The sequence below is a fragment of the Ptychodera flava genome, chromosome 9, assembly GCF_041260155.1.
Source record: "Ptychodera flava strain L36383 chromosome 9, AS_Pfla_20210202, whole genome shotgun sequence".
NCBI lineage: Eukaryota > Metazoa > Hemichordata > Enteropneusta > Ptychoderidae > Ptychodera > Ptychodera flava.
In genome coordinates, this window is record NC_091936.1 from 22935728 (window position 1) to 22950584 (window position 14857).

A 14857-nucleotide genomic window follows, 5' to 3' on the forward strand; every position below is an offset into this window, starting at 1 on the left:
CCTCAGCAAGGTTCACAGTTCCCCATCAGAAATAAGACGTCACACGATCTCTTGATTATTAACTTTATTTACCTTTACCAAAATTGACATTCTTTTGTTGGATATTAAGCCGTATGAGTATTATACATACAGTGCCTCTACAGGGATGGGTGTAATCTGTGTTTGTAAAAGCTGCAGACTGATTAGAACCTGCAGGGGTGCAACAACATTCCAATCTGAAGTCATTATCAAGTCCCTCCCTTCTGAATTCCCAACAGCGATGTATAAATTGCCATCTACACAAACGGTGCTGGGAGAGTATATCTCCAAACGCTTAACATTAGAATGTGTTGATTTGCTTATCTTTCAGAAAAAGAAGACTGGAAAAACTCTGCAAATATCAAGAATCATCCAGTCAATCACATACAAGTGTGGGTTTGATATTAACTGCATGTTTCCTCTCAAAGCTACAAATATTGTTCAGACTTACGTGTCTACAGTGCCAGTGGGGCTGGGTGAGCTTTTATCTTCAGACTCGGTATCAGGACTTGAAGCTGAAAGGAAATGGTTCCTCTGCATCTTCGCTTGAAGTGGCCATTAAATAGGAAGTTCTTCTCATTGATCTGGAAGCTACACAACCAAGGATAACATGTTTAATTTTTAATCTCTGAGACAAACAGAAACTTTCACAGTGAACAGAAATGACAATATATTCATACCTTTTTTTTGAAGAGCTGGTTAGATTCAGTTGATAATTGTAAATGAAAAATGATTTAGTCATGGCATTGACTCATTTTTCGATTATTTTTCTGATTAGCTGGTTAGATCCAGAAAAATTATGAAAAATGCTTCAGCCACAGAATAAAATCATTCATTTTGTACTATACGGTAGGTTTTTTTTATTCACATTTGTATATTGTTCCTATTGAGAGATTTTAACCAAACTGTACACACAGTTGTTTTGACCTGTATTTGCTATGCCCAGAAAAACATCTACTGAAACAGTACACCGCAAGAGCAAGGAATTCAGGTCATGTTTTTCGTACAACTTCAACATTTGCCAGAGTAAGCATTGAAAAAAAACACAGTCATTACAGTGAGCTAGAGGCACTGCTTGAGAGGTACAGGTCAATTTGTGTCCAAATACATTTTTGTAATTGGAAGGCTGAACGTATTACAATAACAGATGCTGGAAATTCCTTCTAGCTCAGTGGGATTAAATTTTGATGGCTTGTAAGTTTTAAATAGTATTACCTACACATGGAACAAGGATGATAATTATTTTTTTTCTGAGTCAACACTGAAGAAATGAGACTCCATGAAACTGATTTCAACAGCATGTTACTTTCTGTTCTGCTCAAAGTTTATTGATGACTTGAATATCTCTTTTCTCTTGGTGGTAGGACATTGTCATTTCTGGTCATTGTAACGCTGGAGTATAAAGATTTATGACACCAGCTGGTCAAATATGACTGTTACATGAGAATCCAACAGAACTCCACAAGAAGTGTCAGTAAGGCATTGGCAGAATTAAATGACAGAGGTACCACCATATCATATTCATCTTAACACCATTACCCTTCTCAATGATACCAGGCTGGTTCCAAATTATATCACCCACCTACCAGGGAATAATGTTAACTTTGTTGGTTAAAATAATAGAAGGTAAAGCAATATGTTCACACATCAATTTGCATTCAAATATCCTCTCAGATATGACAATTTTCATTGTATCACAGTATCACAGTAATGCTGGAATTTAGAGTCTCTGTTTGTGAGGCCATATATGGCTACAACTCATAAGATGAAGTGGAGTGTCTTCATAAAGGCCATATTTAGCCCTGCACGCTGGTTATGATTCAGAAAAGAATATGAGTCCCGATAGTGTCTCTGACACATATGGACACTACAGAAGTTGTCAGGTGGCCTTTGACCTTACAATTTACACTTAGGGCGGCAGGGCTGCTGGAATGAGCTCAGCTGCCACAAATCAACAACTAGAGTTTGACACTAATGGCGATCTGTTTTCTATTTCTGTCCTTGTGAGGACTTGTTCCACGGCTATTCTGAACAGGGCAATGTCAGTGGGACCCTCGGTTTCGGTCAAGTTCAGAGGAATATTGAGTATGCAAATTGATGTGTATTTTGCTGGAAATGTAATGAAACCAGAGACCAACCAATTGGGAAGATAATTGGAACATTCATGAACCCTTGCATGCACACAAACATGTTCATCCTGCATTTACCTTTTATTTTGGGCTTCCTGAACTGAAGGCCTTCCGAAGGAAATTGGGAAGAAAGGAGTTCAATGTTTTGTTCAATTTTTTTTTACACAAAACCTTGTCTTTTTGTCACAGAAGGGTACATTATCATTCTCCTAAAAATATGCAATCTATATGAAAACCAGTGTAACAACACTGTGACAAAATCCTTGACCAATATGTGACATTCTCCCCTCCCTCCCACAGTTACAAGGTTACACAGTGACCTTTAACCCTACCTGGATACTTCAATCTTTTGTTCTGCCATACACACCGAGAAGAAATGTGTGGCATACAAAATGAAACTGTTTGTTACACATGCTGTGAAATTTCTGATGTCTGAAATTACACTGTGTTGTGATCTTGAGTGAAAGGCCAGCATGGCAGGATGCGGTGCCCCTGGTTCAAGTTACATTGTTAGGTGCTAAGGTTAGATATGGCAGAGACAAGCACGTCAAGGCAGTGAGGCAAGAGTGATAATAAGTGCTAGCTGAAGAAGAAGCCATGAAGACAAACAAGGGTACTAATCTACTTCGTAGGCTTTAATAAGCAGCCAATCAGTAATTAGCAAACCTCTTTCCTGCCCGCCAACAGCTCGTTGCCTACGCACAACTGGGTTTGTATCAAAATAGGTACGGGCCGTAAACCGAGGAGCTTTGACAGTTGTGGTAGATTTCGTTGTTGTGGTGGTTGTCATGGAAAGAAAAGCAGTTGTCTTGGCAACAGATGAGGAGGAATAGCTCCTTGGAAAATAGAAAGCTGGTGACAAACATATCAAAATTATAATGAATATTTTGTGAAGTGCAAAATGCAAATAAAAAAATCTTTTGCAGCAACAAAAGACAAGGATGCAAACATGCAATGCATGCAAAATAAAAATGAAGTGCTTCTTTTTTGTAAGACAAGTCACATCAAGAAAGATGACAAAATTTGTCGTGATATTGTGGGCAAAAACAAAATTAATGAGCAAGCAAAAGAAAACATCAAGAAGTAATGAAAAATGTGTGTTTGAAATGATGTAAAAATAAAAAAAGATAATATGGTGTACAATGTACGTCCTGTATGAAGTCATGGTATACAGGCATTATTGAACAATCCACCAAAGCATCTTTGAGGTTCAGATGCAAACACCTTTCCACCAATGATATATATCAAATGCAGGTTCTACGGATGCACTTACCTGAAGCATCTGAGGATGTAGATTCTGTCTTTGCATTTGTGCCACTTGTGCGACTTCCAATGTTACTGTTTATTGCCTCATCTGGTATTTCAACGGCTGTTATGTAAGAACGATACCGACGGTTGTCGTGGTATCTCCTAAAGTCTCTATCTTCGCTCCTTGCACGGAGCCTAGCACCACGCAGTCTCTCTCTCATCCTGTCCCTGCTGTCATCCCTGACAGGTACAGGAGGGCACTCCTTTGAAAGCTGTACTTTCTGGAGAGGCTTCTGTGATTGTTTTGACGGCAAAGTTTCAGTGTGTCTTCTCATAGCACCTCGTGGGTTTCTGGCCAAGTTGGCGGATTCGGAAGAATGTTCAACCCTCCCAGGAATAGATTGTCTGCCTCTTCTCGGGGAAAGGCTCTGTTCCTCCTTGTGGACAGAGCTTCGACCCCTCTCCCTTGGTGGAGACATGTCCCTGCTCCTGCTCTGGCTTCTCCTGGCGTGGGGGTCAGTCTTCTCTTCTCTCCATCTCTGCTGTGCTGGATTGTGCATGATGATTGGTCTGTGATTACTCTGTGAATGTTCACCTGTCTGGGATGTTTTGTCACCAACATCCTCCTCCTCAACTAGAATCACCTGGACGGGTTCTGCCCTCAAAAGTTCAAAACCTCTACGGTCTGTATCACCTTGACCCCGTTGGCATGACAAAGAACTCCCATCAGTGTCCACTCTGTACCCATTCTCGGGCTGTTTAGCTTCTGAATGTGTATTAACCAGCACTATGTCACTGCTGGTGTCTACTCTTGCTGTGTACACTTGATTTTGATGTTGGTTGACTGTACTCTTGGCACTGTCAGCTGCTTCATGGTAAGTACTTTCTGGTGATAATGTCACGGTAACTGAACTCTGTACTGGTCCTTGTGAAACTCTGCTGCTTTGGTTGTTACTTGAACTGAAAGCTCCTTTGGAGTCCTGTTTGAGATTTGTTAAATATTCTCTCATTGACATACCCTCCACTGACAGTAACTGCAGTTCTGTCCTTGCTCTTCTCTCTCTGCTGGTTTCCCTTTCATACCTTGGGCGGTATTCCTCTCTCTGCACATTAACAGTATTGATTTGTCTGTCTTGTGACCTGTCATCGTATCTACCTCTACTGTGGGTCCTACCTCCTCTACTATGGTCTCTCCTGTATCTACTGATTTCCTCGTCCCCTGTCCTGGAGCTGGATCTGCCCCTCATTTCCTCCCTGGGGTGGTACCTCTCTGGCATGACCAGCATGTCAGCACTGGCACTTCTTCCTCTCCCCACCTGGTCGAGGGGTCGGGATCGACTGGAATGTTGGCTTGCATTCTTTAGGTTATTGCTACCCCCTGAACTTAGGCTGTCTGAGCTGGACCTATGGGAGGATGCCGTGTGGGGGACAGAATTAGCACTGGTTGGGGGGTGGTAGGTGGTTTCCTGTAGAGATCCACCTCTCGGTCGGAAGCTATTTTCTGCTATTGCAGTCGGCTTGTTATAGTATATTGAAGTTGCAAAAGTTCGACCACTCATACTTGTTGCCTCTTTAGAGTCCTTTCTGTCGGATGGATGATACCTAATTTCCGATCTCTGTCTTTGCTTTACAATTTCAGAATCAGAGTCCGGTTTCCTGATGAGGAGTTCAGACCTCTGATGCCTCAGTTCATCAGTGTTTGGCCGGCGCAAGCTTTGCACATCTAAAGATGAGGTAGATCCACTTTTGGGTTTTCCTGTTGCAGAAGACAGGTGTCTTGAGTTCATGCCAGACAAACTGGTTGGGGGTTTTGTAGACACCGTTGCACTGGACACTGTCCCTACTGACACTGGCACATGTCTGGCATTATTGTCCAGCCTAGAATCTGACACACTTTTGGCATGTGGCGGGGGATTGTAGAATGCAGTCACAATTTTGGTCTCAGGCACATTGTACGGATCCTCCTTTTGCACAGGGGAGGGAGTTAGAACAGGTACAGTAGACACACCCCTAATAGGATGTGTTGCAAATCCTCCTGTATCCCGATCATACATTGACCTGCCTGGCACCGTTTTGTATATCTGTCTATTGTTATTATTTCCATAGCCGTGTCCCAACTGCATTGTTGTCTCCGTCTTAAACTTAAAATCACTTCCACTTCTGTCGAGCATTTCCTCGTTGGTAGGCATCGACGACAGCGACACGGAAGGTGAGGGGGTCTGGCTTGTCTTGGTGTAAGGATCCACTGGCGGCTTTGGTATATCGCTGGCGCTTCCCTTGTGAGTGTTCCTACTTTGGTTATAAGCAACACCAGAGTAGGCCATCTGCAGGATGTCCTCACCTTTAGGTACAACCAACAAGGTCAAGGCTGAATCACTGAAAGAGGAAAAGAAAATGTGTAAATGATTTTTGGTGTAAAAATCTGATCAGCATAATTTGTCCACCAGTGACAATATATCAATATATCAACTTCGATTTTAAAATTTTTTTAAATTTATATCTGTTGGTACAATAGCACACAAGGGATGTTTGTATTAGAAACTTGTATCGATTACCATTTATCAGAATATTCTCAAGATCATATAAGTTAAATTACTGAACTGTAACACAAGAAAAGAACAGCTCCTTGACCTGGATGACATTGTGTATTGTATAGAAGACACCCTAGATGTCTGTATTACCCCCACTGCAAAATTCAATTACAAATATCAAACAACAATATGCAAGGGAGTGGTTGTAAGCTTGTATTATCAAAGCCAACATATTTTAACAATTAGGATATGATTTCCTAGGTTTTGAAGTATGTTTGCATACTGGGAGTAGTGGTATCCAGACACTAGAATCTAAGATTACACACATTTGGTAGTGCTAGAATGCAAAAGCCTGTACAGAGGTTAAAGTTTCTGTTTTGAATTCAAATGTACAAGCTGTGATAAATCGTGTCTATCGAGTTTTGGATTCTCATTTTTTGTATTGAAATCTGCGGCATGACACTCACATTTGTCTCTGGCATCTTATACCTCAGCTGGGTACGTTACTGGGCTCCCTTATATCCACAAATGTGACAGAACCAACTCTTGTCTCTTTGACATGGTGGATGGTTTCAGGATGTGTGTACACAACACAACACATCAATGTTAACTGTTAACAGTTCCATGGGGCTAACCTTTGACCTTTATCCTGACCCAGTTGTATCAATGTCACTGCACTTCCATGTACATGACATCAATTCCTACTTAATACTTCAAACAACAGCCATTATGGCATGGACAGTAATCATTAAATACCATTTAGAATTTTTCACCATCCTCTAATCAAATTTTACTTTGATCACGTCTATGGGGGCTGTTTCTATTTTTTCATGAGAGTACTAGCTGTGAAAATATCAAGAGCATTACGTTGGCTTTTGACTGAGTGCATTTCTTTGTACCATATCTGACAAAAATGACTTGTGAGATTAGTGAACTCATGCGAAATTCCAGCATTGCTGCTGCGGTCAGTTATTTCTCACTCTACACATCTTGGCATGCAACGTCTGTTTACATTGTCAAAGGACTGGAAACCGATTTACTCCCACACTGAACCGAACTCACAGGATTCAAAACTACCAAGTACAATCTCATGTGATGTTGTTGTTCTGTTATTTAATACTGTATCATTCCAGTGATAGGACATTTCAACCGAGAATGAGTCATGGTGGAGTGCACTTCACAGTATTCTGAAAAATCACAACATTTCTCCAAGTATGGATACATTGCCAATGACTCGGGAATTCCGCTAGCAATATACATACTGTTCTGATTAAATCAACACTAGAATGTTATACATGACTCTAGTAGCTGACAAATTTTGCCTCAGAGGTCACCTTGGCATATTCTCTTGTGTGTCTGACAATGGCTATACATAGCACATTTCAGGCTGCTTTTTATAGTGAGAGATGGTGACACAACATCTACGAAATGGTGAAGTTGGAAGTACAGTGCTGAGGAAAGGCTTTTACATTTAAATTTATTGGTGGTTTATTTTACTAGATGACAGAGAGTGTACACACAGAAAACCACAAACCACACTATTCATGATGATGATGATGAGTAATGGAGAGCAATTCCTTGTACAAAACTTTGACCCTGTAATTATCAAGGCTACTTACTAATACACTCTGAATTAAGTCCACAGACAGCAAGTAAAGGAAACTATGCAGCGGCTGAAAAAAATCAAGGGAGTGTGCACAAGCCTGACACATGTGTTTTTGCTTCAGAATTGTTGTAGGTACTGTAAATATAAATTGTAACGGGGCCAAAGTGGTACTAGGATACTGAAGAGCACTTTTATACACAAAGTGGAATTAAAGAAGATTAATGTTAATTCTGGTTTACCTTCCTTGAATGAGAGCAACCACTTGTGAGTAAGTCTTCCCAGTGACACTCTCTCCGTTCACACACACAATCCTGTCCCCCGTCGACAAACCAGCTTCTTCAGCCGGGCCACCTTCTTTGACTTGCTTCACAAAGATGGTGTCCATCGGTTCCAACGCACTGATCTTGCTGCGTTTCCTCCGACGGCCTATGAAACGGATACCCCAAGTGGGGACATATAAGATGGGAGATACCAGACAACAGTTGATAGGTTATGTAATGAATGCTGGGCATACCGACAGCCTCTTGCAAGAAACATACCCATATTTCAATCTGCTATGGTATGTACCAGTGAGGAGGACACTCCATTCAACATCTCTTTAAATATTTAGAAATTAAATACGCTTGTAACCTCAGGAAGAATGTGGTTGAAGTTAGAGTTTAAAGTTTTAATTGGAACTCAGTCAAAGTTCATCTTAAAGTGTAAATATTTAGGACGGAGTATCTATAACGAACAGAGTCCAAAATGACTCATTAGTCATTGGACTAATTTGTATACCAATTAAAATGGTTTATTATAATTGTTTATAATCTTGCTTTCAGAAGCTCTCAAGGTGCAAGCATAGGAGAGACCTGGGTATCTAAACTCTAACAGATGAAAGCCAAAACTGGGTAAGGCAACTTTGCTCTTTTAATTTTAGTATGAGGGGAGTCACCTCAGTGAAATCCAAACACCAACTATTTCCTGTTTGATGACATGAGCAGTTTCTATATCAGATTACAAACAGACTATTTGTCAGCTATCCCCTGTTTCGCCAGCTATCCCCTGTCCTTCATGGCGTCTTGGTATGACCCTGGCAACAGTTGAAGGAAACTGAGTATTGGGGTCATACAAAGTGTTTGGTGTTGTGGGAGTGATTTGGGCTGTCCACACCCTGCCATGTGTAAATATGCACTGAGCTGCTCAAATTTTCCTTAGTAATCTTAATTCTTAATCTAGAAGGAAGTGAAGAATTGCTGTAAGATTAGTCACTGTGCTAAGACAGTTTCATGTGATTCCAACAGTTAAAATCTTTTACATGGTTTTTATGACAGGGTTACGGGTGAAAAACTGGAAATAAAAATCTTACAGTACTGAACTACCCGTGATAAGATCTGGACATGCTTATTTGTTTTTGGAATATGAGAAGCTTTCATTGGTTATCATCTTACACTTCAATGATGCTAACTAATAGTGATGACAGAAAAATCCAGCCAATTTGTTTATTTAATTTCTCTGAATTTGAAGAGTTACTGCAGCCCTCCCCCCAGCCAATTTATTTATTTAATTTCTCTGAATTTGAAGACTTACTGCAGACCTCCCCAACCCGCACCCCCCATCCCCCGCCAATTTATTTATTTTAAATTTTAATTTCTCTGAATTTGGAGAGTTACTGCAGCCCCCCCCCCCCCCCCCTCCAAGCTAGGAGACTGCTGATCCGAGTTCGTATACATGTCATCCCTAAGAGAAGTCAATTATTGTGATTGTTGTCCTGGTGACTTTCTCAACTCTACGTACTTCTGCTCTGAAACGGAAGGTATTTGCAAAGCATACAATCTTCTTGAGATTGAGGGCCTGATTTAGGTAAAAACTTCATTTTCTACAGGTAAAACTACATATCTCATATGATTTTCACACTGTATAGTTTCCCTTCATGTCTATGCAATACAGCCATAAATGAATTCTTGCCAGCCGTGATGGCTGCAACCAGTCTAACTTCATTCTCAAATAAAATTTTTCATTAAAAGTTCTGATTACTGGAGGGAAAAAGAGAAGCTTCATTGCAACTCTACTTTAATAAACGAAGCCCTGTGTTGTTTCAGTAAAAATCCTTGGGGGCATTTTCTGAGTAGTTATCTTTGAACAATAACAAATGCCGGCTTTCCAAAGTTTTTATGGTCATGGGAATATTTACGATGGCATCTGTACTGTGTACTATTCCCCAAAATCTGTTTTATCATGAATAGAAAAACTCCACATTGTCATGCTTGTCTTACACTTTATGCTATACAGCCTATACAGGTCATACGTACACCCTGTAACAATCCTCCTATTTCATGCTGGCCTATACAGGTCGTACATAACACCCTGTGACAATCCTCCTATTTCAAGGCTCTGATGATATTGTGGGCTTCAACATTCTGGAAAGTTAAGAATAGGCTCTGAGCTGTTCAATCTGTTTGCACTGACTACGTGGGTAATATGACATAATTGCAGCTTGCCAATTGCAAAATGTTTTGTTGATTTGTTACATGGCAATATGCACAAGGGGTAACAGGAGGTAGCATGCAAAATGCACAATCATTTTCACTGATCATCGGTAGTTTCCCAACCATATATTGCGATGTAATTTAGCAAACTCCATTTGAAAAGCATGACTTTGCAGTGAGTCAATAATCTTCCATTCAGAGTTTGAATTTCTGTGATCACCATTCTTCCACTTTGATTATGAATTTAGATTCTAACTTTCTGTGACGATACATGTTTAGCTTAAAGTTTTCATACATTAATTTGTGATCAGCAGGACACATTATTGTTTTTGAGATTTTTAACTTCATCAGACACGGACCAGTTATTAGTTAGCAATACTGACATTTGAATAACTTTTCAATCTGATTTTAATCTAAAACGACCCATCTTTGCCACAGAATACATCAGAGTGGTTGTAATATTGTTGATAAAATGGGAGACATGATGTTTACGCCAGCCAGCAAAACTGCATTGAGAATAATATCCCGTGGAATGGATTACAATGAAAATATTGATTCATAAAGGTAGGAGATGGTACAGGTTGAATAATCTAACACTTCGCACTTCAGCCTATAGTATTCTGCATTATAATTTTTTTCAACAAGACAAAAAAAGGATAAATGTCTAAAAATATTGTGTTATCTTAAATCAGCTACATTTGCTTTAATACTTAAAGCCACCAGTAGTATTGAGGAAGTGATATGATAAAGACATGAATTAATTACTGCAACTTCCATTTGGAATATTTATCAAGATACACATTTTGATTTACTTGTTTTATAACTCAGAAACTGAGTCGTGTATGGCATTTTAAATTTAGTTATCGATAAGAAAACCAAAATGTACAATTCAACTGTTACTGTTTCCCAAGTGGCTGTTCATCTGTGAAGTATATTACATTTGAACAAACTTACCTTCGGAGTCACTTTCTTCCAACTCCTCTCTCTGCAGCTCAGCCTGGATTGCAGACTCTGGTGGGTACACAATAAAGTGACGTAGTGTGAAACCAAAACCGTTGGCATGTTTCTTTAGTGTCACTGTCCTGGATCCTGGTGAGCCCGTTAAAGGGTCTATAAAGTCTGATGGCTGTGAGAGTACACCGGAGGAGATCTGTAGACATGGAAAAAAAAGGGAAGTGTTAATATTCTGAAGTGTGCCATCAATTCCTCTGTACAATTATTACATCCCTGTTAAATTGGCTGGTATCTCTTATACATGTGTTACTTGAACTCCTTCTTGTTTATTCTTAGTCTGTGTATATATCCTGTCAACCTATTCCTCATATACTGTTGAAGTCCTTGTAAAATCTAGCAGGTCACTTTGGTTACTTGTCTGGGATCCTGACTTCTCTTTTAGCCTTGTCCATATGGACGTAGTAGGGAGTATGGACAAAAGCCAAAAGACCAAGATCCTAGACAATTTAGATACATGGAAAGTCAATAATACTGAATAGACAATCATTATAATTATTACGAGATGAAGTTATTTCCCAATTTTTCCCTTTCTTTACACTTCTATAGTTCTTCCAAACTACTGGTACCTGGTACGAGTTCCTAAAACGAAGTAATATTACATTTTCTGTCTAATTTCAGTACGGAAGAATGCTGAAATAGATATATCTTTGTTTCAAAAGCAATGTTTCAAATGTATTACATCAGTTACTATTCAGTCCATGGCTGGACGTACTTCTCTTACTTATAACTGACACATTGTCAAGGGGGACCAGCCCTCAATGAAATCGGTGCCATTCACACCTTAGAGATACAAGTAGAACACAGGAACTCGTGAAATCCCCCCTTAATTTTCTGGTAAAGGGGAAAATCCCCCTGTTGATGCCATCCTGGATGAAACATTGGCCATTATTTGAGGTAACTGTACAAACTTCTGTAATGATGCAGATGATACTTAGAGTTTTAGCTCCAGTGTCCGAAGTTTACAGTTTCCTTCACCCTTACAGCCAAATTTTAGTACGATCCTATTCACTCTAGGCAAAACTGTGATCATTTCATAGGGAGATGGGACAAACAGACATGATATCTTTTATCTTCAGAGCAGACGAACTGTCTCAGAAAAAATATTATGAAACACCACTTCAATGTTAAATCTTTTAGTCCAACTCAGGACGACAACAATGTCAGGGTTAATTATGAACTGCAAAGAAGTGAGCGTTAAAATGGAGCGATGGAAAAAGACTTAGAATGTTTTCTAGTTCAGGTGCATATACTGTTGTGTTTATACTCAGAGAGTGTACACACAAGTGTTCTATCTGCAGAAACATCTATTGGTGTCACCTATTGGAAGTTAAAATGTGTCAAAGACTTTTTCTTGTTACTTTCTTCTATCATCAGTGCCTCAGGTATGTTTGTGTCAAACAATATACTGTATACAGGGGAAGTTATTCAGCAGGTCATTTGCAGCTTTGTGTGTGTAACTGCAGCATTGAAAACTCAGCACATCTCTATCAACAATCATACACGATTTCATTCTGAAGTTTCTATAAATACATTCCTGGGGCTAGGAGAAACAGTTTACAGTGTACACTTGTAAAAAACTTGATCTGTGCTTGATTTATTTAACAAATTTTTGATATTTATTAACATACTACTAACTGACCTGTGTATATAGAATCCATAACAACAATTTACAACAGTAGTAGAGCTTTTCATTCTGTTTCTTATTATTACCGATTTGTCAGCCAAACCTTGCCGTCAATGAGTTGATATACCAGTACAGATTGTAGTGCTTTCAATAAGTGTAGCTGACACACAAAGTTGACTGTTGTATCAAGCACCACTTAAAAAAATCTTTATTACAAGGTGACAATGTCATATTGTTCAAAAACTCCATAATGATTATTATGATTATCATTATCAGTATTGTTGTTGTTGTTGTTGTTTGTTGCTGCTGTTGTTGTTTGATGTAAAGCTTGAAACTGTCACTAAAGTAAACTATTCAAAGGCACAGATTCAACTGAAGAAAACGTTTACATAAGAATACTGTCAGATACAGCAACTACTGTAGTACCCTCTGCCAAAGGTTGTACATTTCACATGCTTTATGGTGTATATTTGTTTGCAAATTGACAGACTTTCCATAAAACCTATTGCTAAAAATATATTTTGATGAAAACTTTTCATATACAAGTTCTGATTACCATTGCTTGAAAAATCCAGAAATTAGCTGAAATGCCATCCATAAATGATGTGAAGTAATTCTGCTTCTTTATTGAATTTTCATTCCTCAATGTTTAATAACTCAAATCTTTCATTCCAGATAAATGGTTAGAACAGATTACTGATATTTAATATGAACATTTACTAGCATAATAATAAGTTTACTATCAATTTCCTTTATACAGGACAACCAGTAAAAATTACGTAATACTGATATCTAGAAAAGAGCTGTCAACTGAGTTTAAAAAACAAAATTATTAAAAAGTATATGTTTACCTGGATGTGCTAAAGCGCTTCTCAGTACAAAAATGTTAGGGCACATATCCGTGTATGTCACATTCATTGTATCGTTGTTTATTAATGCCTACTTCCTGTTAAATTTACCGCCAGTCACGGTTGATGGCAGTCTTCACATATTTAAAAGGCTGACCTGTACTGGCATAAATACATCTACTCTATTTGTTGAGAAGGGACTCTTTTTGACAATCAAAGTAGAAGAAAATAACACACTACATATCACAATAGTCCTTTAACTCTCTGCAATGTCCTTTGGTAAAAAAACTTGTAGTCTTTACAAAATGGATAAAACGATACATTTTGTAATACAACAATAGAATTAATAGGATACATGTACCTCATCAAGCAAGAAAAAGCTACATGATAACATCATAGCATTTTTCTCAAAACGTCCAAATATCTTACTATCAACAAAGTTGAAAGATTCAGCGAAGCCATCGGCAAAGTATGACACAATCACAGTTTCCGTACAGAGGAAAATGCCACAGAATACATGTACGGGTAACACTATGATTAAAGAAGCCAATTTTTGATCACAACAACGATACTAACATATTTCCTACTGGACAAGAGTACAGCACTGCCCACTGACATGAATGTTGAGATCATATGCTTGTCATACCTTTGTCATCAATCACTTAGCCAAAGTCATAAGTAGTCCTATCTCCTATAATATTGCAAAACAGAAATGTATCAAGTAATTTGATTTCTGCCGTTCTCTACCGTACATCTCCCATACATGATCCACAAGACTTGGCTTTTTGAGAGCTGATTCTAATTGAGCCCAGAACAGTTGTCTGGCAGGGCCATGCTCTTCTTTGGGCCATGTGATATAAGATTTCTTCAAATAAAATTTTCTCAACATCCTCAGGGTGTCTCAATCAGGAATTGATTCAAGTAACAGTAAGAGGACAACATCTCTCCTGTCCTCAAATAACCTATGAATGAGCCATTTGCATTTCAAAGTGACACCATTCACTTTTTACAAAATTGGAACTGAGGACTAAAATAGTCTTCCTGCTGTTTTCAATACTGTCAAGAATGTTATTGATTATTGATTTACCGGGTATGAAGTCTCTATAGTGAACACATACTTTGAAATGTGTACTACAATTACCCTCCAAATGAGGCACTATTGTGTTCTCCACCCATTCTTCATCACCACTGTTAAAAGAAATGAAAGCATCATATTTCTTATCAGGGTCCGGAATTCGAACATAACCTTTAACCTTTAACTGCATCAAAAAGATGGCATATTTATTGTGTCATCGGTAATGAACTGCTACAGCTAGAATGACTGCCACCAAAGCAGCAGATATAGAGAGGCCAACAGCCAGATATGTGGAA

General features: G+C 38.8%; 1 protein-coding gene across 10 annotated transcripts in view; it reads right to left on the reverse strand.

Moving 5' to 3' along the window:
• The window catches only part of LOC139140381 (rho GTPase-activating protein 21-like), a 103862-nt gene that overhangs the window by 21329 nt on the left and 67676 nt on the right, over positions 1-14857 (reverse strand). For 3 of the 10 annotated variants that reach the window (XM_070709597.1, XM_070709594.1, XM_070709589.1), the window contains exons 1-4: positions 10955-11004; positions 7772-7958; positions 3421-5771; positions 470-609 (exon numbers count right to left, since the gene is read on the reverse strand). In XM_070709597.1, coding sequence (XP_070565698.1) covers positions 470-558 — 89 coding nt within the window. In that variant the 5' untranslated portion in view covers positions 559-609; positions 3421-5771; positions 7772-7958; positions 10955-11004. Of the gene's footprint in view, positions 1-469; positions 610-2225; positions 2256-2813; positions 3000-3420; positions 5772-7771; positions 7959-10954; positions 11151-14857 lie in introns of those variants that run through there. The other 7 variants (XM_070709595.1, XM_070709596.1, XR_011553987.1 and 4 more) reach the window with 6 other exon arrangements.